The sequence below is a fragment of the Platalea leucorodia genome (genome assembly GCF_965183815.1).
Source record: "Platalea leucorodia genome assembly, chromosome: 7".
Classification (NCBI taxonomy): domain Eukaryota; kingdom Metazoa; phylum Chordata; class Aves; order Pelecaniformes; family Threskiornithidae; genus Platalea; species Platalea leucorodia.
The window spans coordinates 18,781,299-18,807,342 of record NC_138829.1 but is presented as its reverse complement, the minus strand read 5'-3'; the positions used below and the strand labels follow the sequence as shown (position 1 = coordinate 18,807,342).

The 26,044-nt window shown below is 41.8% G+C and overlaps 1 protein-coding gene across 1 annotated transcript in view; it reads right to left on the bottom strand.

The window, feature by feature from the left end:
* Window positions 1–634: 634 nt before the first annotated feature.
* FBLN5 (fibulin 5) overlaps window positions 635–26,044 on the bottom strand; it is a 46,702-nt gene continuing 21,292 nt past the window's right edge. The window contains exons 5-11 of the mRNA XM_082316901.1: window positions 14,573–14,695; window positions 11,261–11,377; window positions 10,177–10,296; window positions 7,231–7,353; window positions 6,574–6,700; window positions 3,505–3,700; window positions 635–1,488 (exon numbers count right to left, since the gene is read on the bottom strand). Of these exons, the coding sequence (XP_082173027.1) occupies window positions 1,327–1,488; window positions 3,505–3,700; window positions 6,574–6,700; window positions 7,231–7,353; window positions 10,177–10,296; window positions 11,261–11,377; window positions 14,573–14,695 (968 nt within the window). The 3' untranslated portion in view covers window positions 635–1,326. The remainder of the gene's footprint in view (window positions 1,489–3,504; window positions 3,701–6,573; window positions 6,701–7,230; window positions 7,354–10,176; window positions 10,297–11,260; window positions 11,378–14,572; window positions 14,696–26,044) is intronic.

Below are 26,044 nucleotides of genomic sequence, written 5' to 3'. Positions count from 1 at the left end.
GGGGAGACATGACAACAGTCTTCAGACATGTTAAAGACTGCTGCAAAGGGGAACATAAACTGTTCTCTATTTCTACTGGAAGTAGGCTAAAAAGCAATGGATTTAAATTACAACAGCAGAGATTCAGATTAGACTTTAGGAGAAACTTTCTCTTGGTTACAGCAGTTATACCTGAGAAGACATTGCCTATGGAAACTGTGGGATCCCATCGTTTGATGATACTGGTACAGTGGGGTCTGCTTTGTGGCAGAGGCACAAACAATAAGACTGGTCCAAGTCCTTTTCAGCTTATTTTCCCCAACGTTAGGAATGTAGGACAGACACTGTACGTGAACAGAACAATTCATTTTTTTCTGAAGGAATTTGGACAGGTCTGAGCTGAGTGGTCCTTGAACAGGAGATTGGTTGCAGCCTTAACTACAGTGAGTCTCACTGCCTTATAACCATTACAAACTGTCTGCAACTACCACACTCGGGAAAACAGGGAAAAATAAAGTTCTGATTCTCATCTGCTCTAAAGTCCCTGGACACTACTCTGGCAGTGGAGGCCTGTGTCAAAGAATTTGGGTGTAAATAGGCATAACACCCTAAAGACTGTAAAACATACCAACCAGTGATAGATTTCTATGAACTCTGTTATATAGAAAGATTTAATAGAGGAAGGAACCCAAACATGTGACACTTTTTGTTAGAAAGTAGAAGATTACATAGTACAACATGTATTTTGGAATGAATTTACAATGAATTTTAACTATAAAATAGAATCAAAGAAAAAAACAGGTGAAACTAAGACAAATGCAGGGTGAATTGAAACAAAGTGCCTGACTGATAATTCCAGAGATAATTGGGAATGTAAGTTAGCACTTCTGAGATCCCTTGTTTCAATAGGTGGCTTTTTGTTTCTGTTTCTGCTTGTTCGTCTGCTTTCCATTTAGAATGAAAAAAAAGGCAAGATTGCAAAAGCCAGCTTTTTCCTCAGTTTCTTTGGTGCTTTTTGCTAAGCAGCCTCAGAGCTACAAAGGTTCACAGTCTTTCAAACATAGACTCATACCCTAGAAGTGTTTACAATGGAAAGAAGAGTCCTTAAAATATATAACCACATAGAGAATCATATGGGATCTGCTGACGATACATCTTCAGGTGTCTGCATCCTGGTAGGGACTGTGCATGAAGAGGCCTCCCTCCTCAGACAGGCATAGGTCACCGGGTCTGTGGAAATATTGGTTTGGTTTAGAGCTGCTATACGTACTGGCTTCTGAGGAGAGAGTTCTGCAGAGGAGGAACCGTCTCTTTTGTTTCAATGTTTCCAGGGCACAAACTCAAGGTTTAGAAGGAGTACTGTGATACGTATATCCTCAGCCGGATGACAGAGCTTCCTCTGAAGTTGATGACGGTGTTAACAGTGATCATTTCCAAGTCCAACTGAATTGTACGGGGCCCCTTCACGGGGCGGGTCATCACCAGAGTAGCACTGATCGGTCCCGTTTGCTGTGCACAAAACAAGAGGAAACAGGTGAGATTTTAAAAAATGGCTCTTGAAAACTATCATCTCAGGTGAGACCACATTATGGCCATGGTCTTTAAGCAGCCAAAATAACACTGTTTTCTGCTACATTGTTAGAAGCTACTGCAATTTATGGGAGAGGGAGCTGCATTTCAGCATTTGGCTCCATTTTGGTGTTTTGTATGAGCTATCACCTTCTACAGTTTGTAAAGCCTTTGGGAGCCCTGCACATAAAAGGAGCTATTGAACATAGAAATTTGCTATTGTCCAAATGGAAAAAGATTAAAACATGGATTTAGCATATGCACAAGCAGTGACACCTTTTTTTTTTTGTGCGTGAGATATTATTTTGTTTGATGTAAAGAGCGCTGTTACTTTCAAGCAGCGAACACCAAGAAGGGGTTATGTTAACAGAGCTTGGAGAACAGATGTTCCTATGTGAACAGGATCAGGGTTTGTTGGATAATTGTGTATGTTAACGTTGCAAAACCTTACTGTCTGAAGAGAGCTTTAAGTCTGTGAAGGCACTTCAGAAAAACCTGTCTTTTAGTAAGTGGAAGCAGACCTTTGAAATATCTGGCCAGAACAGTGGATTATGAGCGTTTAAAAATCAGAGCTGCCGACGTTAAAACCAAGTGCAATTTGGTTTCCAGCAGAAACACAAAGCGGGACCTGTTTTACCGCGAAACGGAGCGTTTGCGTTATCTCTGCTCGGAGAAGCCCGAGAAAGCGGTGAGGAGGAGGCGGGCGGCGGGCGGCGGGCGGCGGGCGGCGGGCGGCGGGCCCCGCTGCCTCAGCCCGCGGGGAGCAGCGCCCCCGCCCTTCCCGCCCGCCGCTCCCGCCCTTCCCAGCGCAACCAATGGGCACCACCTGCTGGCTGCCGGCCTGAGGGGAACGGCGCTGCCGCCCGCGGCGGCGAGAGGGCGGCCGGAGCAAGCGGGGTGGTTTAGGTGGCGAAGGAATGGCTGTGCGATAAATAAGTGAAAGAAAACTGGCAGACTCGAGCAACGATGCTGGTCGCTGGAGCCTTAGCGCCTGGCGGAACAAGCAAGACGAGGGGAAAAGGTCGGTGGGATCAGCAATGGCTTTGCAACGGGAAAGATCTTGTGAGATGTGAAGATCATTCTTGGACCACTTGCCATTTCGGAATTTTGCAACATTTTCTGTCTTTTCACAGTGAGAATCTGAGGCTCTCAGGAGAAATGTGTATTGGAATCTACCGAAATCCATCACGCTACCGGTTTCTGTGAGGCATGGGAACCATCAATAGCCACTGTACACCACTTAATGTGAATATGAATTTTGGGTAGGGTTAAAAATCAACCTTCTGAATTCCACCTTCCCTCGTGGCTGTGCCTCATTCTGTGCAGACACTTCCCATCACCCCTGCGCGTCAGAGGTGCAGTGAAGATGACTGGGGAACGGAGATGTCTTCTGAGGAAAATTCAGATTAAAAAAAAAAAGCAGTTGTGTTTTCTCTAACAGCGTCTACATAAAATGTGTGTTCTCAGTGAAAAAAAACCATAACAAATGAAAGAAAAGAACCCAGAAAGTCAGTTATTGGGATAAAGGGGGTTTTTTTTTGCTTACTTTTTTTGGTTTTGGGTTTTTCAATATCCAATGAAGAGTTTAATAAAACAAATGAGAAATGTTGACTCTTTCAGTGACAATTACTGATTGTCCATCAAATAAAAAAGAGTTTGGCACAATAGTTTCTCTTGAGCATGGGAGACCTAAGCTATTCGCAGACATGGGTACAGCCCTGGACTTTCCTGAACCTAACGTCTCATAAAACAAGCATGTTTGCTTTGGGTAGGTTACCTTCCTGAAAGAGCCAGCAGCCCCTGCAGATCAACACACTGCTCTGCATGTCTGCCTCATTTTTAATGCCTCATACTGAAGGTTTAAATGATACTAATTTAAAACTGAGTTTTGCTATCAGAAAGATATTCAGCTAACAAGAAGATACTCTGTGTTTTCTCTCTGAGTGCCAGACTTACCCGCATGTAGAATTCCCTGCCCTCGTTCCCTGACTTGATTTGGAAGATGTAATAGGCTCCAGGGTAGCGAGTTGTTGCTTGCATCTGAAAAATGTCAGAAGGCACAGACCGCCCGGACACCATATCCATCACTCTGTACAAGATGGTGAATGGCTGATCTCTGCAACCGGCGTTTTCAGCTGGACACATGCAGCGGCTAATTGTCAGAAATAAGATTGTCATCAGGGGTTACAAATTGCTGTAATATTTGATTCGTTACATGCAAATACAGCTGCATAAATAAATAAACAAATAGTTGACCAGCTAAAAGAATCTGAAACTTGTAATGAATTTTCTCACTTTTAGTATTCTCTGTGTTGCTATTCTGGCCTACCTATATCCCTGCCTTCTTTTTCTTCTCTTCTGTGCCAAAATATCTTGGCATCCTTTGTCTCCTTAGATTACTCAAAAATCTGTACTTTCTTTAAAGCATCTCTGCAGATGTAGAATACCTGGTACATGTTTGTTCTGACAGTAATTTAAACTGAACTGTCCCCAAAATAATGTTAATTATTGGATCATTTCACTGATGGTGCTATATAAATGTTGTATTCAGTGTTTAACAATCTTTTATATACTACAGGAAAACATACAGCGAGACATCCTGGATCAAACCAAAGCTCTAGCATCAAATGCAGAGCCCTGAGGAAGAGCAGGACAGCAAGCCAAGCATATACCAATTCCACCAACAGCCTCCAATTGTTTCTGGCTCAGGAAATTCTTGAAACAAAGATGTCTTCTGTGTATTCATCAGCCCTTAATGCATTTCTTATCTATCAGCTTGTTCAGCCTCCCCTTACACCCACATGAATGTTTGACATCCACAACCCCTGCGGCCAGGAGCTCCACAGCCCCCTTCACCTCTCTCTGCACTGTCCCTTGCTGACTTCGTCTGATGCTCTCAGCTCTTCTGTGGAAAGGAGAGCGGCCAGTCGATCCCTATTTATCTGCCCCATGCAGCTCAGGGTTTCGTATTTGACCCTGTTCATGGCTGAAGAGTCCTAACTTAGCTGTTTCACACAAGGAAGCTATTCCCTATTTTTGATCATCCTCATTGCTCTTTGTTGTCCAGTTATATTTCTTTTGAGAGGACGCGAAGGAACTGCACATTCTTGAAGATACGGGTACACAACGGCACGCGCTCTGAGGATAGTATCTACCTATGAACACCTCAAATTCAGATTGCTTTTCTGACCTCTAGTGCGTACTGCATGTCACGAACTATCTATAACAACCTTCAAATCTCAGTTTGGATGGATTATGATCAGATCAGTGCTCTTTATTTAATTTGTGAATTTGGAATTGTCTTTTTACTTTACATTCATCTACACTGAATTTCATCTAACATTTTTATTGCACAGTCACTGAGGATCCTTCTGCAATTCTTTTCTGCCCACCCTTTTCTCTACTGTCGTCAGATACTGTTGCAGACTTTGCCCATCTCATGGTTTATCCTTTTTCCCAGGTTGCTTACAAATATGTTGGACAAAGTAGGTCCAGCTCAGACCTCTACAGAACTTCACTGTGAAAGCTGACAATTTAATACTATATTTCTTTTTTATCTTTCAACCTCTTATTCTTCTGTGCCAGGGACTTCTCTCTTACTTATGGCTGCTTAATTTCCATAATAACCTTATGTGAGGTTCTTTTCAGAAGCCTTTGGAAACCCACACAGACTGCATCAGCCCATGTGCCCTAGCCACATGCTGCTGATTTCTTCAGAGAACTCTAGGAAAGTTGTGAGGCAGGGTGTCCCTTTATAAAAGCCATGCTGGGGAATTTGCTGGAAAAGAGTTGGGTCTTTTTGCCTGTTTTTTCTATAACCTCCACTACCGACACCAATTTCAGACAGTTCATCTGGCATGTCCCCCATAAAAAGGCTCCTGGCATTACAAACACCCAATTCTTTCCACAGAAAACACGGATGCAAGGAATTCACTTGGCTTTCATACTGACCACTTCTAGACATATGCCACAAATTAAATGCACTCACATCTAGTCACGAGCCAAAGCCACCAAACACAAAGCTCAGAGACCAAGAGTTCTGGTGCAAGCTGATCTGTGAGGACTCTATAGTTGGGCTCTGGGGAATTTAGATACAGAGGTTTCAGATACTTCCAATTCCAGTTTAAGACTCTACCACCTCTGAAGGTAGGTAAACCCAGAACTGGAAGAACAGAACGTGCCCCCTCCTCAGCTGCTCTAGTTCAGAAAGCAAAGTAAGGACATGAATAAATTATAATGGAAAGAAGCTGATTCTTCATCAATTGCCTTTCCATAAAATCCATTAGGCTACCAAGCAATCGCAAGTTATTGGGTTTAGTGGAAACACTATGGATGAAATAGTATGGGCTGCAATACAGAGAGATCTGTCTGGAGCTGCAATATTTTGAGCCCCAGGAAAATAACCTACAAAAATGTAAAAGAAACAGGCAATTTTTAGAAATGCAGGATTTATTTTTTTGCTCACTCCAATAATTCCAAATTTAGACAGTAACAGTGCTAACAGCCTCATCCAGACATACCCAATTTCTGAACGAGTTAAGTCAGTCTGTGGACTTTTCAGCACTTTTAACCTTTAAGCAGTAGGAAACTACTTGTATCCTGCTATAACTATCATCTAATGTTTTAAAGTACTTCCCAGACATAAGGTAGTTAATATTTACAGGAAATACTCATACTAATAAACAGACTGCATTTGAGCATATATGAAGTCGGTTAGTAGTGTAAGTAAATGTCTCTTATTACATTACAAACCTTGCTGTTTTCTCTACTCACTGATAAGTGTTTTTCCAGTCTAACTTCCCACATATCTGAGCATCATATCATATCCCACCTGGTGACCTGGTAAGGAATTGCATTTTATTATTTTCATAAAGCTTACCAATGGTAAATGCAGCAACAGCATGTATGTGTAGCTCTCTAGACACACTTCATGGCTGTGTTGTAAAAATGCAACTTATTTGGTTCACTCTAGATACACTTCACACAGACAGAATTCGCTTTTGTGGCTGTGGGTATGTTACTCACTTCTCATTAATCTGGATATAAGGATCCTCGCATCTTACTGGGTCTAAACATTTATATTCTCCTGGGATATTGAAACACGTTTGCTGTGGAGTGCAGGTGAAGTTTCTGGTTTCACATTCATTGATATCTAAAACACAAGAAACAAGAGAAAGGCTAAAGCGGGGAAATATGTGCAAGACACCACTCCTACAAACTGGTTTCCATCTGAAGGAATTGCGCCAAAATTCATAACACTCTTGCACCATGAGAAGTGACCTTTTGATGACTGGCCCCTCTTTCAAGATCAGTTTTCACTCCATTCATTTCTGCTTGTTGGAGTGCTCCCATATGCTAAGTGCTGCAAAAATAGAAAAGAAATTGGCTGCTCAAGCTCTCTGACCTTAGGGAATGGGAAAACTAAAGAGAGACCTGTAGCAGAGAGGAGAGCATCTGAGGGCTTTCCTGGTCAGTAAAGTCTTACTCACACGAACACAGCAATTGACCTCAGTGGGACTGTTCACATGATGACATTCTTACCAGAATTACATAATTGGCCCCTACAAGTATTTCACTGTGCAATGCCAAGACCAAGCATCTCAGTTCTTGAAAGCCTCTTTTCAGACACAGGACCTGTTTTCTGGTCCCCTTGGGTTTTAATCAGCACAGGAATGTTCTTACCTTGGCAGCTTCTGCTATCGTCAAGCAAGTTATAGCCCGAAGGACAGATACAGTAGTAAGAACCAGGCCCGTTCACACATTCGTGCTGGCAGAGGAACTCTGAGAAGCTGCATTCGTCCATGTCTGCAGTGGTAAAACAAAGTTTAGTGCCTTTGGCTTTACAGTCAAAAGAGCAGTCCCACAGGCAGGTGGCCATCCAGACTACGTGCCCACCACCCCAGCTGGAGGTTGGCACCCTCCAGCTCCCTAGAGCTCTGCAGGAACCTGGCAAAATGCTATACAGCAAGTTCTTGGTTAAACATTTTTCTCTTACGGAAACCAAAGCTGCTGCTGAACACAATGCGTGGCTTTATTTATTTATTTTTCTTTTTGAATACCTGTCACCAGTTGGCCATGTTTTCAGTTCTGTTTTACGTCAGAGATAGAGCTACTCCAACAACAAAGCTGCAACTGTAATCTGAAAGGAGACTTGGCAGTGGTTTTCTTTTCTTTTTCTTTCTTTTTTCTGGAGAGCAAACTTCCGTTTCCCAGGGCCACATGGGTCCCAGAAGAACTGCAGCCAGCCCCGGCTGGTTTACGTTTCTTAGCCTCTAGCCAGTTACTTCCAAGGCATACCAGCAAGACTATAGAGCTCATCCCAGCTCGGGTCAGACCTGGGGGAAGGCCCAGCCATCTCCCAGATACCCGGGAAGCTAAGCAGTCTGTCACATCTCTGACTGAGAGCAGAAATTGTACTCTTTTCCCCTTGCACTCGTGAAGTGACCGGTCATTGTATTCTGCAGAACTGTGCTCAAGCGAGAAAGACGAACTTCAGAGCTGCACATGGAGGCATGGCTGACTGAGGGGGAAACACACGCAAAGGCGCTAGACTGAGGGAGGCTGCAGTTAATCATTTCCTTATTTCCCCGTTCAGGGGAAGAAAGAAACAAAGGCCAGAGCCCCAGCCAGGAACTCCCAAGTTCTTATTCCCAGCTCTGACATGTTGACTCTCCCAGGCAAAACACTTTTACTCTTCAGACTGAACTTCCCTTTCTTCTAAATTGGGCTCAGTCCATTTATCCACTTTTGGTGTTTTGTGCAGATGGATTGCAAAGTATTTGAAGTCCAAATATGTTAAAGTGGCTTTATGGCTGCAACCACATTATCAAAAGGGAGATGAAAGGAACTCTGTACCTATATAGTTCTGTTACTGTGTAACTTGCCCCAGCGAGTTCGCTGAAAAAAACACCTTCCTGACAAAACACGGACTGAGGGCTGACTCCATAAAGGGACCAAGATATCACCCACCCCCTCGAGGCATCCTAGCCCAGGCGTCCAGCACATCGGGTTCATATAACCTGTGCTCAGCTGCTGTCAAGTGCTGGAGGGACTTAAAGCCCCGAGGGTCCTACATTTCTGCTGCTAAGCCCAAACAGGACAGACACACCTCTGCTGTTCCTAAACACTTCTGGCATTCTGCTGACTGCCTGCAGAGGCCAAGATGGTAGGCATTTCACAGCACATCCAATGCACGTGCAAGACCTCTGTGATTAGAAAATAATGCTAATGTTGGGAAAGCCAGGTTGAAATCTCTGCCTCTCTCCTTGAATTGGGGCAGGGATGCCTCCCATCTTCAAGGTAAGCTGGCTGCTAGGCCGTGAACTAATCCCGCAGCTCTTGAAATACCTCTGGATCCTGGGTGTCTGATTGCAGTGTCCTCCTAACCAGGCATTCCCTTTGCGAGCCTCAACAATGTCTAGTGATTGTTTGTGAAGTGAAAGAATCTCATTCAGAGAAATTTGGCCTGCTTTGACAAGCATTTTCTCACATGGAATTGTCAAGAAAAGGTCCTCTGCTCTAAATCTGGGTGGTGGAAAGTCCCTTGTGCTGGCTTAACCCTCAGACACAACTGAGGTTTAAGCACCACCTCTTCTGTCACCGTTTTGTACTGGCAATGTTTATGTGGCATTGCATTGAACTTAAGTGGTTCAGGCCCTCAACTAGCTCAGGAGCACATAAAAAGGTGCGAGAGTCTAACTGAGAAACAGAAACTCCATTAGAAAGCAGAAAACTTAAGTTAGGTGTTGCAGCTCTAAGTGTTAAATGCATCAGACCCTTTAGAGATTTAAGTCTTCTTTCCCTTATAATAAGGAGGTTTGCAGGGAAGAACAGCTTTGGAAACACTAATCTATACACATACTGCATATCACATATCTTGTCTCTCAGAAACAGCGTGTTACATCTGTTTACTGTAAATTAAAAAACAAGTATTTTCCAGTGCATTTTTCCTTCCAAGAAATGTTGGCGAGATTCTCTAAATTTATCAGGCTGTGGGAACATTAAGCACAGACATAAGTTTTCCCTTCAATTAAAATAAAGCAATAAAATAAAAACAAAAACAAAAGAGGAAAAAGTACAGTGACATAAGCACAGTTTCTTCTGCTATGTGCTGAACAGGTTAGCAATAGTTGTACTAAGAAACCATATATCGTTTCTGAAGCGTAGCCAGAGCCATTCAGGGGAAACGGGAAGGTTTCATGCAGAAGTGTGCAGTCCTAAGAGCAAGAGGAATACATGTATTCAACAGACAAATGGAAAAGTGCTTTATGTAAAGTAGTTCTTTAATCATGGAAGAATATTCTAGGACTATCCCTACTTTACTTGTTCTAATAAAGCTTCCTGTTCAGCATTACAAAGCGTTTTCTTATGTTTTGCCGTTATCTTGAAGCTTTTTAATATTTAGCTTATTTCTTTCAAACCATTTGCAGCCCTCCTCCGTTGTGCTTTTCTGGGTATTTACTGTGTGCTTTAACTGGAAAGAAGATCGTATGAGTTGCAGCTATCCCGCTGCTAACCATGGACCAAGGCAAAAAACTTTTTAAAAAGCATGTACAAAACAATACATTCGAAAAAGAAAAAATAATAGAATTAAGGAAACTGAAACAATAAATAACTAAAGACAGTTACCACTGCAGTTAACTCCATCAGCTTCCAGTTCGTAGCCAGGTTCACAGCGGCAGAGAAAAGAGCCGTAGGTATTGACGCAGGTCTGAGTGCAAGGGTTTTCGCTTGTACATTCGTTCACATCTATGGGAAACCAATGTCCAATGCATCAGTGACTTCTCCCCAAACTCTATTTTCAATTCATTACTGTAAAGCATTTCAAAGAGATTAGCTGTACAGTCAGAATGATTTGTTCTGAAAAAATATAACTAAGTCAGTATTGTTTATTGGGATTCAGGCTGATGCCTGGAAATAGTGGGTTGGAAAGACAACATGCATGGAAATGAAGCATTTTGGGAATGTCTTCGGTCAAAAAAGTAACATGGAAGTTGGGGATGAAATATTTATTACAAATGCTTCTGCCTTTGTCCTGCAATTTTAAAACCATCAAACTGATTTTGTTATAACAGACCTGAGACAAAATGCAGCAGGATATTCCTGAGGAAGATAATGCAATGAGGAATGGTCCTCGTGGAAACCTAGGGCTAAGACAAAACCATTTTTTTTTCCTTTTAGGACATTAGTACCTTCTGGACATCATTAGCACAGACCGTTTCCTGGAGCATGTGGGAAGACGCTCCCTGCTTAGCTAGAGAGAGGCTTCATGAAGAGGTTGTGTTGACTTTGATTGAGGTAGCACATCGCAGCAAAAGGTGGTCTAATGCTCAGGACCCTAGTCTGGAACTTGGGAGACTCAGATCTAATTTACTGATCTGACAGAGTTTTCCTGTCTCAGGTGGGTCACACAGCCTCAGATTTTAAAAGTGATTTCAGTGCCTAAACTCTTGGTAATTTCAGTGAATTGAGTAACTCTATATTTTAAGGTACTTCGGCCTCGGTGCATATTTCTCCTGATACACTGGTCGTGTGGCACCTGTACCCCTCTGAGGTACTGTGAAACTACAGAAATATCTCAGGCTGACAAACCTATGAACATATTCAAAAGCAGTGTTGGGAAGGTTACTTGTATTCTAAAAACTAAACAAGTTTTGAGGGTGTTGCTGGGTTGGGACCAAAGATTTCAGTCGTGGTTTACCATACACAGTACCTTGGCATGATCTTCCATCATCATTAAGGGTAAAGCCTGGGTTGCACGTACAGGAGTAGGAACCGGGCACATTGGCACACAGCTGCTGGCAGTAGCCGTAGCGACATTCATCTATATCTATAGATGGGAAAGATGAGAAGTAGAGTGGTCTGCATTTTCACATGCAGGTACGAAGCAGCAAACACACTGAGTCAACGGTACCAGTAACACAGAAATAACCCAGCACACTGGTTATGGACGTAACAGCCAAATTTTCAGGTGTTCAGACCCAGAGTTATAGTTAAAATACATTTCTACCCAAAAGAATATAGTAATGTGTTTTTATCCACAGCTGACATCTATCAGTATGTCCTATGAACTGATTATCATTGCTGTAATCTTCAGCTTAATGTGATGTCTTCAGGAAGCCCAGAGTCAGGCCCTTTAAGCAGCTGCCTCGAAGCATACCTGATAGCTGGCACAGCCCGTCAGCACAAGCACAGCCAATGTTGTAGCAAAGTTTTGTCAGAGTCAAGATATCAACCTTTTTTACGTCCACATATACCAAAGGTACTCACTAGCAAAGCAATAAGTGTTTGTTGCTGAATACTCCTTTTTTTTAGAGAGGATATTCTTTAAAGACTTTTTTTCAAATATTTCACGTTTTATATGAATTTTTAACTGACAAGTTATTGATTCTAAAATGTAAACAGTGAATTTAATGCCAAAATAGCAGCATTAGCAATACATGCAACTGACTGTTATAAGCACAAGAAAATGCTGTAAGATACGTATGATGGTAAGTGCTAGAAGAATTTTGCCCCTGGGCTAAGAACTGGAATGAAACACCTGGAATAGTTGTCTCTTCCAAGGCCTTACATTTCCTTTGGTATCATCAACTGGCTATTGATTTATGGAGATTTTTTTAATGGCTACTCTCAAAGCTTTGAAGTTAAGTTTGTGCAGTAGAAAACCAAGTGTATTATCTCCAGTCAATTTGCCAGAAGGACCAAAGCACTAAGGCACAGATTTTGGTGAAATGACCCCCACCGTAGGTTCCAACGCATGTGAAAATCAAAATGACAGTATTCTCCCTATGGTTCACGCGTATACATATATATCTGCATGAATTCCAGCAGTTCATTATTTGTTAGCTAAATTGGCTGTTTCCTGTTTTAAATATTAAGAATGTAATGGGAAACTGAATTCTTGAACAACTTGAACATTTACGTGATGTGGTAATACCATAAAAACAACAATGTTGTGAATCTGTTGTGTAAGTAGCTACATCCTGCAATTCAAGTTTATGTTGCTGGCCTCACTGGGGCAGTTTTGCCATAGAAAGTCTCAGGAAACCGTTCTGAAAATGTCAGAAGTCTTGGAAATACTTTCTCTGTGTAAAATAACAGGGACACTAACACTCAGTTTTACCCTTACTAGCTTTTATTTCCCACTGTGTTCTAAATAGCAAGATAACCTAAAGGCCAGGGTCAGCAGTAGGCTTGGCCCAAATCCGACACGGGTTTTAAGTAAATTAATACCTCATTTCACTGACACAATGCATTACTTTAAATACATGCTGCGGCTTTTGCAGGACGGCTATCTCAAGAGTGCTACATTTTGAGGATAAGGACTTTCACAGGGCTGCTTCTTGCGGGTGGGTCGTGTCTATACTGCTTTACTGGCTCCTCCTGTATAAACTTTACTGGGATAATTACAACAGATAAAAGTGTAGTTTTTTGTAACTGTGGTTTACTAACAGTGCACCAAAAAAGCCTGTCTCTAAAACCCAACCCAGCCCTCCGATTACAGTAAAAGGTCTTTTACTGCTTTATGGCAGCAAAAATCACTTCTCCGAGGCCAGTGGAAAGTATGGAAAACTGAGACTTTTTTGACCCTTAGGGAAAAGTATATCAACTCGAAACACAATTTGCTTTTAGCTCTTTGCATTGCCTTTTAATAATCCACCCCATGATTACTTAAAGTGGGCAACACTGGGATGTTATTGCCTATTTTAAATAGCATAAGCAGATACTCAAATCAATTCAGCAATGCAGCCATTTCAGTTCTCTGGTATATCCATCAAGCAGTAGAGTACTTTAGATCCACGTCCAAACCCTGACTGCTGCACACAACCCTTGCATTTGGGCTGTAACTGGGAGAAGTAAATGGGTAACAAAACAGGTGATGCAGAGCATCACCGGCCCTCCCTCATCCCCACCCCATCACGTATGCCTGTACAACCCCCAGTACGAGCTTTTTTTCCCAAGAGAAGAGGAATTATCAGAGATTAAGGAGCAGGGGGCTTGGAGACTTCATATCCCAGGGGAACTACAAGACAGTGACTCTCCAAAGCGGCTATGGCTGCACAGACCCCAGCTTGGACGAGGCTCAGCTCTGTCCCTGCCAGGTGAGTTACACAGCAGCTGTTTACAGTAGTTAGGAAAGCAGCCACGACTCAGTCCTTCACTGGAATTGGTCCTTAGGAAGAGAAAGTTGGAAAATAACTGGAGAGGCTCCAGGGATGAATGGGCAGGGAAAGCCCGTTCTCCTTCCAGCGGAGGTATTGTGGCAGGACGGTCCAGCTCTGCAGAGCTGGCAGGCAAACAGCCTGCACCGAGGGGAAAAAAATAATGAGCAAACTTTCAAAAAAAAAAAGTTGTATCCTATCATCTCCTAGGTCCTATCTGTGTACCTAAAATTAACATCTACTTCATCATCCCATGGGCATGTCAAGTGAGGGGAATGGGCTGGAGAAGAGGGGAGCTGGAAGGTTTTCCCGTGCTATTTGTTGAGAGATGTTTTTTTCAAAAGGATGAACAGGTCATTGCTGCAAGGAAAATAATAAAATCGAAATAAAACTGCTTGGAAGCTACCAAAATGGCATGTAGTTCAGAGGTAGTTTTTTTCTCACTCCCAAGCAAAAGGGTTGGTTGAATCTAGGGATTTACTGGCCTGTTTCTTGATATCAAATACTGATCCCTTTGGGTCCACACTGTCACAGTGTGGAAAGGACAGGTCTGTTTGGGAATAAATCTTTTTGCATACATGCTTGTGATGGATCTTACGTGAAAGGGAATCCTTCAAACCAGGAATATGAAAATCCCACGTATTACATGGATGCTAGTCATATGGCATTTACATCTATATTTTTGTTCTGCGAGGGAGTCTCTCTGCCAAGCATACCATCGGCACTTACGAAGATGAAAGACAATTTCCACGTAGCCGAAGGTTTAACCATGTACTTGACAAAGATGCTCAGTGACATTATTCCAGCTATTCACAGGCTCACATACACAGATGCTCAAACACCACAGCACACAATGTTTTTACCTAAACACTGGCCTTCTAACAGCCAGTAGCCTTCAGTGCAGGAACAGGTATAGCCCCCCTCAGTATTTATGCAGATCTGGGTGGGGTTACACTGGTGAGAATCTGAAGCGCATTCATCCACATCTGCAACACAGAAATACAGCAAGAAAGTATTAGAAATGGCAACAACAAAAGATTGTTCACACTGTACAGGGACTTGCACTCCCAATGTGTACCCTGGCTCCGTGCGAGGAACGAAAGCATGGTGGAGTAGAGAGAATAACCATAACCTGAAGTAAAATTCATAATAATAAATGTCTGGGGCAGTGAGAACTGAGGGTGCTCATCAAATCTCTCCCTTTTGCAGGTGACCCAGTGTTTCTCAGAGCTCCTCAAGAAAGGGATCGCGTTACCTCAAGCTTTTTATTACTTCCACATTTGCTCTGTCACTGAACTGCGATTTCCGTGCTACAGGGCAGCGTTCAGCCCTAGGGAAATGCTGCTGAAAGGGCTGTATAACCCTACTGCGGAGTAAGAGATGAACAGGGAGTTCGAGAGATGGACAAACACAACTCAGACATATAAAAAAAATTACTTCCTACCCCCACCAACGCAGATTATCTCACTGTAATTTTTCTGACAGAAGGTTCAACCAAAATCAACCTTTACCTGACAAAAAAAAATGTATACTTCCCTGGAATCAATTTCCTGACAATAAAACTCTTTTCTTTTTAATTTTTTTTACCATCCTTATTGTTTTTAATGTATTGGGGTTTTTATTACAACCCCTTAGGGTGTTTTTGTTGTGGGCTTTTTTTTTTTTTTGCAAAGGAGGTGAATAGCATTCCTACACTTATATAAACCAGGACCGTGGAACCTAACTGATTAAAAATGCCTTCAGAGTCAGAAGTTCAATCTGAATCCCTTCTTGCTCAATCTCTTCCCCGATGTTTCTGGCATCGGGTTTGCCTCTAGATGTCAGAAATGGAAATATTAAAAGATAAATTGTGTCATTTTTTCAGCCAACTCAGATTTCTATGTTTTATTTATTGATACCTAAACTATTTTTTATTCCAGCATACTGTGCACTGGCCTTTGCTGAAGTACTATGTCATCCAAGCAATGCTACTCCCTTGATCGCCCCCTGATTCTTATTAACCCAGACTTTGTTGGGTCATGACGAAAGTATGTCACAACCGCGCTGGGCTGGAGCAGGCAGCAGAGGGCAGGAATTACAGCTCAGTGTCCGCCCCTGAGGCACCTAGCACAGCCAGTCGGCTGTAAAATCCCAGCAGTCATGACATAACTGATCCAATCTACCACAGCAGCATATCTAACATCTTCAGATATATAAATAAATACATATATATTATATATATGGAGAGAGTCTAGAGTTCTTATCTTGCCAGCATCTGTACCAGACCAATTTATGGTGAGTCAAAGCTGGTAAAATAACATGAGTAGCACAATTAGAGGTAATTAATTCTGTCGGAAATCGGTTCCCATGTATTTATTGGCCAGATGAAGGTTGGCAAAATGGTGGGGGAAGTGGGAAAGGGGTAAGATAACAAGTCTAGACTATATAGGTACATAGATATGTTGTTCAGTTCAGCTATTGCTTCTGCGATTGGGCTAAAAAATCTGGATCCTCCCTTCATACAGCATATTGCACGTAATTGGTAGTATTTGAACACAGATTTTATCTAACCATAAATTTAATAAGAATGACATTAATGTTTTCTAAATGAAAAAGCTTTCTATTTGTCACGTTTGCTTATTGTTTTAGGAGTGGGACCTTGGGATCCCGCCAGTTATACTGTTTCTAGCCTACCCTGAGCTTAAAAAGGAGATTTTCATTTTCCATGCTCCCTGCTTCCAGTAATATTAATAGGTGAAGCACAGTGGAGACAAAATGAAGGTCAGGGTCTTACCACCACATATGGTAGCAATGCTGTTTGAAGACTATAGATCCTCCACTCTTCTGTGGTGCATCTTTCTTGCAGGGGAGCAACATGCGTCCTTCACCAAAAGCAATGGGTGGCTACGGGATCGGTTTTCTGCCGGAGTTGTCTTTGTAGCAGTTCATGAGCAGCAGTACAATCACTCCGGAAAAGTAAGACATCGATCCTCTTTTCTTTCTTATCTACCAAGCAGATTTCTTTGCTTACTCCCAGTCTTCATCTTTTGTGGTGGTTTTAGAGACATACCTCCATTTGAACACAAATTTTTTTACAACAGAGGCTACCTGTGGCGTTGCTGCTGTCCCTAGAAAACCTGATCAACCTGAAGCTGTCTATGCAGAAGACCTTGACTCCACATGTTTTACACTGATTAATACCTCACTGACTTCATTCATGAAGTTTTATGCAACCAACAGGTATAAGCAGCTTTACTGGTAGCATCAAATCTTTGTACTTGGGCCTGAGTGCACACACCCAGTTCTATATTACTCTGGCTTTCTCTAAGATTGCCCCTTACCATGATGAGCCATTAAACTCTGACAGACCCAGCCAATGCAATCAAATCAACTATTTTTGGCAAGCAGCTTTCTCAGTTCAAACAGGTAGTATAATCCCAGCCTGTCTGCCAGGTGTTATTTACATTACATGGGCTCACTAATTGAAAGCTGATATTTGCACACTGAGAAGAATGTCGGTGCAACAATTGGCTAACCATTAAGTATCCTCTTGAAGAATATCAGAGCTGGGAGACAGGGGGTGCCTTGCCCACCCCATTTACAGAGTGCGGCATACGGTGGGAGCTGGTGTCGTTGATAAAGTCAAAACTAGACATTTGACAGGGAAAGGAAAATAAAAAAACCCAAATTATTTCCACTGGGGACAAAACTAGCCATAAAACTTTGAGAGATTGCCTATAATGGATACACTAGACTTAAGTGCCAGCATAGAAACTATATCAAAACACTCCCAGGGCATTTTTGGTTGAGTGGAAAATTGCAAGTGGAAACAACGTGACAGCTAGTCAATAATGTGTAAATCATTTCTTATTCTGGTTGCACAGCTTATTTCTGTCCCATTCAAACACAAATCTTAGGTGTGTTCATACCGTGGGAATATCACTTCAAAGCCCATTCATACCACCTCTGCCCTTGTGCTGGGTCATACACACAACTACAGTAAAACTGTGATGCTAAATGTACGTAATACTAACTTGTCAATAGTTCTGTAGGTTCAAAACAGATAAGACAAATTCAGAGAATAAAAAATTGTAAGGACAACTCAATACAAGGATAGCACATGTGGTTAAGAAGTCCCTGAGATGCAGTTTTCTGGAGCCTGGAAGAGTGCCTCTGACCTAGCATAACTTGTGTTGCAGTCTTCACCGTGGAAGCAAATACTGCAGTGTCCTGTCTGAGCCCCAAAGTAAAGTCTAATCAGCTGGAGAGCAGAAGAGTTACTAAAGTGAAGCAAGCTAGCAAGAAACCCTAGAAACGCCACTGCCCCCCATTCAAGGTGTTAGTAGATCGTGATATTTGATGATTTCAGCATCAGTACCATGAAAGCATCTGATGGTGTCACCTATCACTGATATCCAAGGACGGTTTTCTTTATACTGAATCTGCTTTTAGTACCTTTTGTCACCAAGATCCTTAGAAAACATTATCTGCATCCCAAGAGCAAGTCTAGGTTTTACTAATAGCTAGCATTATCGAATAATTCCTCTGTGATTTTGCTTAGATTACTCACTATGTGGCTACAACATTTGCCATGAGGTGAACTAGGAAGCAAACGTAAATTAGATCTGTCCTCTGTGAAAACAGACTAAGGTGCCTGGTAGTTACTATGCAGGACAAGGAACCGGCACAGGGGCAGTGACCACGCTGTAACTCATGTGCTGAGGATATACCCTGTGGAAACTCACCCTTGCTCTTCATCTTCCATTGCCCTGCTTCTTATTTGAAAAATGGGGATAACAAAATCTCTGTCATACTCCAGCCTCCGTCACTGTTTAGCATCTAAAACTATTCAGGGCAGAGCCTGTCCTCTTATGTACAGAGCTAGTTCACAATTAGTCCATTTTTATTTGAAGCCTTCCAATCCCAAAACAAATCAAACTGTACTACGAAACCCTGCACTGTCCCACTTGATGATAAATATCAGTGCCCCTGGATTTTAACCAGGAAATTCAAGACTGAAGAATTAAAGGACTGGCCTGCAACCACTCAACAAGACAGAAGTAAGAACAGGTCACAGACATTTCTGACCTGCAGTCTTTCATGTAGCCCAGTACAACCTGCCCCTATTATATGAACACAAAGATGCGGCTTTTTCAGAAATTTTGTGCAGCCTCTACATTGGCTAATGAGATCTAAAGTAAAAGATTAACCGTCATTCTGAAAGCATTATGTTCTACTAGGAGACCTCAGTGGTATCAAAGGCTCTTTCAGCTAAACTCTATGCTACTCACAATGTTACTGTTCTACACTAATGGTGAATTGAACCTCAAAGTTACTGCAACAGAGAGAGAAGTATTGCCACAGTCAGTGGCAAATTGAATGGGTTATCTAGCTACCACACCTCCTCTTACCCTTACAGACAGGACTGGGACCATTGGTCTGAAATTACATACAAAAACAGGAGGAGGTTAAAGATAGTCATACCTAATCATTTTGAATAAGTCCAAATTTTCCCAAGTGACTAGTGACTCTGGGTGAATCCTTAGAGGTTCTTGATTTTGAGAGAGCAGCTGTTCAGCACTTAAAACCACACTAGAGAACCAAGGAAAGGCAGAAGGGATCCCTGTTCAAAACTTCTCTTGGCAAGGAGTGCTTGGCCAACGCTGGCCCTGGATGTCTTGGCTCTTGATAATGCTGCTGTGTGCTATCAAATTAGCAGTCATCTATATTCTCTCATCCATCCTTCCAGTTGTTGTGTTCACATTACTGCTCCCACAGCTAGTTCCAAGGGCAGAAGTTCAGGCAGAAGTCCAGACTGAAATTAAAATTTGACCTGAAGTGGAAACGATTCACTTTGTTACTTCCCAACGGAATCCTGCGAGCAACCACACGGCCCATCCAGACCACTGCTCTCTGTCTCCTAAGAAATACTAGCTAGAATGAACACAGAGCCTCATGGCTCGAAGCCACGAGTTTTAAAGAAAGATCTTTGGTTTACTGACTGAATGGGAGAATAGGTAGGTGGCATCTCCTTATACATTTGTCAGGAAGCCCTTGCTGCAAGAGCTTGAGCCCAAATACTCCAAGATTAACCACACCCCTCTCTCTTAGCTCAGTGTGTCTGCCTTAAAAATTTATGGCTCTGGTGGTTTGGTCTAGCAACCCTGGGGTGTGATGTTCTGTTTGCTTGACATTTTGACAGAGGTGAGGTGGCTGGGACAATGGGGTTTCATTTGGGTATTGGAAGGGTGGAGAAAGTGTTATTTTATATTTCTGGCTGACCGGCTGCCTTTTGTGGGATGTGATGTGCCGATGCTTTGTTTTTATTGGTACTGATTGTATTTTTAATAGATGGCAGGATGCCTGGTGACTGGATAAATATCATTTACAATGTCAAAATAAATAAATGAACTAATTGTGCTTAGCATGCAAATTACTGGCTTTGTGTTTTATTATCTGTAAAAGCTAGCAGTAATCTTAATGGATTCTTTAGAATTTAGCCACATCATAGAACAATGAATGAAATTTTTAATTCATTGCCCATAAATTTAAAAAAAAAAAAGAAATAATTTAAAAGCCATGCATAGAAAAAACCAGGGCAGCATATTAATATAGTCAGAAAGAAAACCTAGATGTCAAACTGCAGCACAACACCACATCTCACCAGGGAGGCTAATTCTTATCAGAAGACGTAGTGATCTTTTATACTGACTCATGTCCACAAAGAATGCAGGACTGCGGCCACTCTCATTTGTATCCATAATATTGCAAGAAATCACAGCATAAAAAGAAAAACAATACTCTAACCCATTGAATTAAGACCAGACATATTCAATACTGCTCAAATGAAAGAGGCTAAAACTAGGAGACCAGCAATCTCAAGAGCGAATCATAAATGTGGAATCATGCTGTGAGTGTCTACAGGATCCTGAGGATGTGCTTTTAGTCCACTCTTTCCACATTCGGGATAAAATGCAGAGGATCACAATCTGGTGGAGTTACAAACTAAAAAGTGAACAGAACTCTTATATAAAAGTAATTTGCTACGTATGCTGGGCACATTTGAAAGTGCATTTCAAGGCAGACAAATGCAAGGTCATATATCAAGAGTAAAAAATGTTGGTCATGAAAATAACTCTGGGGTCATTAGAGATAATCACTTGAACACGAACTTTTCCTGACACAGTGTTGCTGAAAGGAAAGCATAAACATGAGAACACTGAGTAGACACAGGAAATTGTTCTTACCACGGTATATTGCATTAGTCATGTAATTACTGAAATACATTTCTGGTGTCAACACTTCAAAAAGCGATATTGCAAAGCGATCAGGAAATCTCCAAAGAGTAATTCCAAGTCACAAAAATTTGTCTCCAAGCAAAATAATGCTCCATGTAATAATCTATTTAAGAAAACATTCAAGGCATATTTGCCTGTGATCTACAAACATCTTCATGGAAACAAAGTTTTTAGCTGCAGATGGTCACTAAAGCTAGCAAAAGACCATGGGATGAAATTCAGTGTTTAGAAGAAAAATTCAAAATAAAAATAAAGCACAAACTTTAGCAGTACTACTGATTAACCATCTGAAAAACATAATAAAGCACATGGTAGATGTTTCCTTATTTTAGGGCCTTAAACCTGAACAGTATTTCTTCCTTGAAATATGCTGTACCAAAAAACTGTGTGCTTGAAACACCAATTGCTGGGTAACATTCTAATGGCCTGTGTCACAAAAAATACAGATTATGTGGTCAAAGTGGTGTCTTAAAGTCTTCATTAAATGATTTAACATCATTTAACATTTAGTTATTTTTATCTATATCCATAACCATCACGCCTGAGATTTTCTGCTTACCTTATATATTTTTTCATTTCCTAGGCCATTAGGAGATCTATCTTGGCCAGTGAAACTACTGAAAATGGGAACAGGAATTCATAAAGTTCTTCCAAGTGATTTCTCCTTTGCAAAGATTTAAATGTACACGTGCAGTTTTTCATTTTTTGTTTGTACTTTTATCAATAAATTTGATTTCTAGTGAGAGATATTGTACCTCTAATGTTTGTTTGTAGTAACTGCAGAAAAATATGGAAAACTTAGAAAATGTTGATAGCATTGTTATGCTAGATGTTGAGTCATCAGCCTACAGATGTTGGGCATGCCAACAGCCTTCCTTTCAGGACACATAGAACGATTGCATCTTTATGAAGCATGAAGCAAGATAAAGAGGAAGAATCCAAGTTATTACCACAGACAACCTGCTGAATCAAAGAGCCCAGAGGGGACTAAACTGCAGATTAGGGGAAGCGGAGATGCAGGAAGTAGGAGATTGTTTGGCAAGCTAAGTGACTTTAAGAGGTGGAAAGCCAGGGGAGAAAGCCAGCAGAGAAGGGGAGAAGGAGCAGAGGTGCTCAGGAAGTGGATGCACCTGCCCACTGGAAGCAAAGACACTGCTTGCCTTTCTTCTCAGAAAAAGAGGACTTTGTGCATAAACAGGACTTTATGCACTAAAGAATACAGAAGGAAACAAAGTCCTTAAGATCAGCTCATCAGTTCAGAGACAATATCAGAGTCCTTCAGTAAAAGACTTTCTTGACAAAAAGCTACTTTTAAAAGAAAAAAAAAAAGTTAAATAAATATATTGATGAGTTTCATTTTTGTATTTATGAGCATGTGGTTACATACCACACGATAGAGTAAACGCATGTGGAAAGCTTACCAAAGAAGCTCCATCCCAAGGAGATGATGTGCACCTGCCACTACAGGAACAAGGGAGACTGCTGCCTTAAGTCCATCCACTGATGTTGAAAGTGGTGGGATCGGTGACTACGCTTATCCCTCCGCAGGTGTGGTCCACGCTCAGGGTGCTGTGACCGTTCCGCCCCCTCCACGACAGCTCCTTTCCCTGCTGGCTGGCAAGGTGATAATGCCCCTAGCAGAGAGCTATCATGGAAGGATGTGGACTTGTCGTCTCTGAGCTAGAACCACATTCTTGGAGACTTTGGCGATTAGAAGAAAAACTTTGCTTGGACTCTGTATTCAAGAGGGAAGCCAATGTGGACAGCAGATTTCCAAGACAATATGCTTTTGGCAATGTGTGCTGTTTCACAGATGGACTGTTACATTTTGTTCTATTTGGAACATATTTAGCATGCATGACTTCCTTTCTTAAGTAATGAATTCTGATAATCATGCCATAAATTTCTGTGGGTCACAGTAGTAGCTATGGCTGTGTTTCCTTCTTTTGATCAACCATTGACAAAAGTGGGTATGTTTTTGCCATCATGATTATTTGAGAGACATTAGCACCATGGGGTTCAATACAGTAAGGCTGAAGATTAATTTGACAGTTGTGAGAGCACAGGTCTTGCAGATCGAAAAAAGTTTGCCATGGAAAGTCTTCTTCCCCCTTCTGCTAGGAGGTATGGGTGATTTGGGGGCCCTATTTCTTTATTTTATTCTATCTGTATTTTAGTCCTGCTGTTGTAACATCACAACCCCAGGAGCTCACCCCACTCTCGAGATACAAAGTTCTTGCAGAGAGGCTCAAGGCTGCGAGCTCGTTCCAGAATCTCTGTCTGCTCAAACACTGCAGCTCGTTCAGTCATTTATAATCCTCGGGGCTCCATTTTAAAATAATAGAAAGATTGGATGTCTATTTTTTATAGGAATAATTGCAGGCCAGGACTAAACATCCGAGCTCAGTAACATGGATATCAGTTCCAAGATTATTTGGAACAGAGCACTTTCCCCAAACTTCTCCCCCACTCCTTATTTGGACACTGAGAAATAATTTCCTCAGTAGTAGATTTTTACTCAGTGAAATCACATGTTTTCTCAAAACTTTTTTTTCTCAAGATAATTACATTTGATAAGAAAAGGGGAGAAATAACAATGCCACATTCCTAAAGTGCCGACTGAAGCCAAATTCAAACTGCTGCTGTGTGGGGTCACTGTTTTTTTCCAAGGACGACTGACCCTGCTGAGCGTGGACGCAATCCAAGATCAACTCCCTAAACACCTGTTTAATTGCATATTTCAGTGTCTGAGGACTGGCCATTGATTGCTGAATTCATTTTCTATCTGCATCCCACATGCATTATGTTATCGGTCGATTGCTAAACAAGGATTAAAGTGTTTCTTCACATAGATGGTCAGCCTGGAGGTGGATACTAAATAGTGTGAGGCATGAATCTGTAATGCTGCTCCTTCTGCCTGGTATGAAAATTGCTCAACATGTGTCACAGGTTCTAGATCTCCTGCCAGCTAGCTGAGCCTTTTTTTAGCTAGCACACTTTTAACGTTGCTCAAAGATGATAAACAACAGCTAAACTGTGAAAGTACTCTGCTCTCTGAGCACTTCTAGTCCTGCTTTTGTGATTGAGATTTATTGGACAGCCATGCAGATAAGTGCATAGCAAGGAGACAAAAGGGGCAGCAGCCTCTTCTCCTTCTGCTCAGAACAGACCTGCGCATGGTTCATACACTTGGCAGCACCTGCATGACCGCAGCTCCTCACTCCCACCAGTCACTAGGGCTCCCTGTTGCTACAAGATCACACCCAATTGTGTGGACTATTTTCAGTGTCCCACGAGAGCTTTTGCACAAATGCACAGTCTGCATATTAATTCTGGGATCAGAAATGAGAAAAACTACTGATTTCAATTAAGGGCTTTGCTTAAACATGGAAACTCCATGGACTGGAGCATAACTGTACGCCCTGGAGTCATGGTTTCCTGTTGCAGGTTCTGCACAACTTATGAAGTCCATGGTCAGTGCATGTGATTTGGGCATCTCAGTTATTTCCCCGCTGCACTTACGCTATTCCAAGTGGCTGTGGTACAGTGGAACAAGAGTGATGCAAGTACCCTGCTGGAGTGGGGTAGAGATGTGTTAGCATCCCACTGATGACACCGAACCTGCTGAATTAGGAGATACCAAGCAGTTGCTGCTCAACATGGTTTCATCTTCATCAGCAGGAAACATCTTTTTCAGCTGAATAAATGGAGCGTTACTGTTGTACTACCCATTTCTCAAAATTACCTATTTTGTATGATAATATGCTACACTGAGATGTGCTGGTAGGGTGGTGAGAGGAGGCAGTGAACACTTACTGCGAATACTCCCAGCTGCTGGGAGGTCATGTAAGCGACACTTTCCATTGCAATGGAAACGAGAGAGGTGCAATCAGAGCCAGGGCATGCACACTACGAAATTAAAACATACTTCTAGCAAAAGGTGTTTGCAGGCCTCCCTTTGCTGCATGATAGGAAGTAGTCTCATGCAAGAACCTCTAGAGAAGGCTTATAAAATTTCACAGGAGTAGAACCATTAACACTGAAAAAGTGAATTTTCTATGGCTGAATTATATGTTTTCTCTGCAATTCTATGGGATAGTTTAAAAAGACCCTGTAAGAAGGAATATATTAAAAATATAGGAGTTTAAAGCACTATTTATAAAGCTTTTAAACATGTCTGTGAAATCCTATTGGCTTCTCCTCCAACGAATTCTTTCAAAGACTTTTCTGTTTGGGTACAGAGCATGAGAGAACTAAAAGAAGAGAACTGCTATTCCCACTTTTGCTCCCCGGGGAGCTCTGAGAAATCACTAGCACAAATAGTCCAGCCAGCTGGTTTAGCCAATTGGTGGTCAGTTTACATTTCCTCTAATAAGTGAACTTCTTGACCGTACTTTTTAACTGAGTCATTAAGAGCTCCTTTTCCAAGTGTTTTGGCAGGCTGAAGAGGTCTGAGACTGTGAATAGACCACAATAACTAGTAAAGAAGAGAACAGCCCTACTTTTAATACAGCAGAAGAAATTGATCCAAATGGATCCAGAAATTAAAGCTGCAATGAAAACAAAGGGATGCAAATATCCACCTGCAGGATATAACAGGAACTTTTATGGGAAGAGTTGCTTCTTCCATTAAAATGCAGCCACTTTGGACGTGCGACAAAGCTTTAACCATTGCTCAAGCATGTTGTGCAAACAACTGTGGGAGTGAAGCGTTTGAGAGCTGAAAAAACAAGAGAGATTCTAGGTGTGCAATATGTACATGTCCCTAGAGAGAATTCAGCATGGATGCTCTAGTCACTCTCACAGTATACCTTGAAGTCTTTAATATGCATGAAAAAAGAGGACCCCATGCATGTATAAACAAGGGATCTCCATTATGGTGAACTGGAATAGTAATATGAGATTCATCACTAACTAATCTCTCACAAAGCTTCAGCAGTCATCACCAGCATCTCGTTCAGGAATGGACTGGATTCAAAGCTGCCTGGCTTGAGCATGCCAGGAGGCTCCAGCCGGAGGTGGCATGGCTGTAGATTGCCTCATGTCACTTGAACTGTG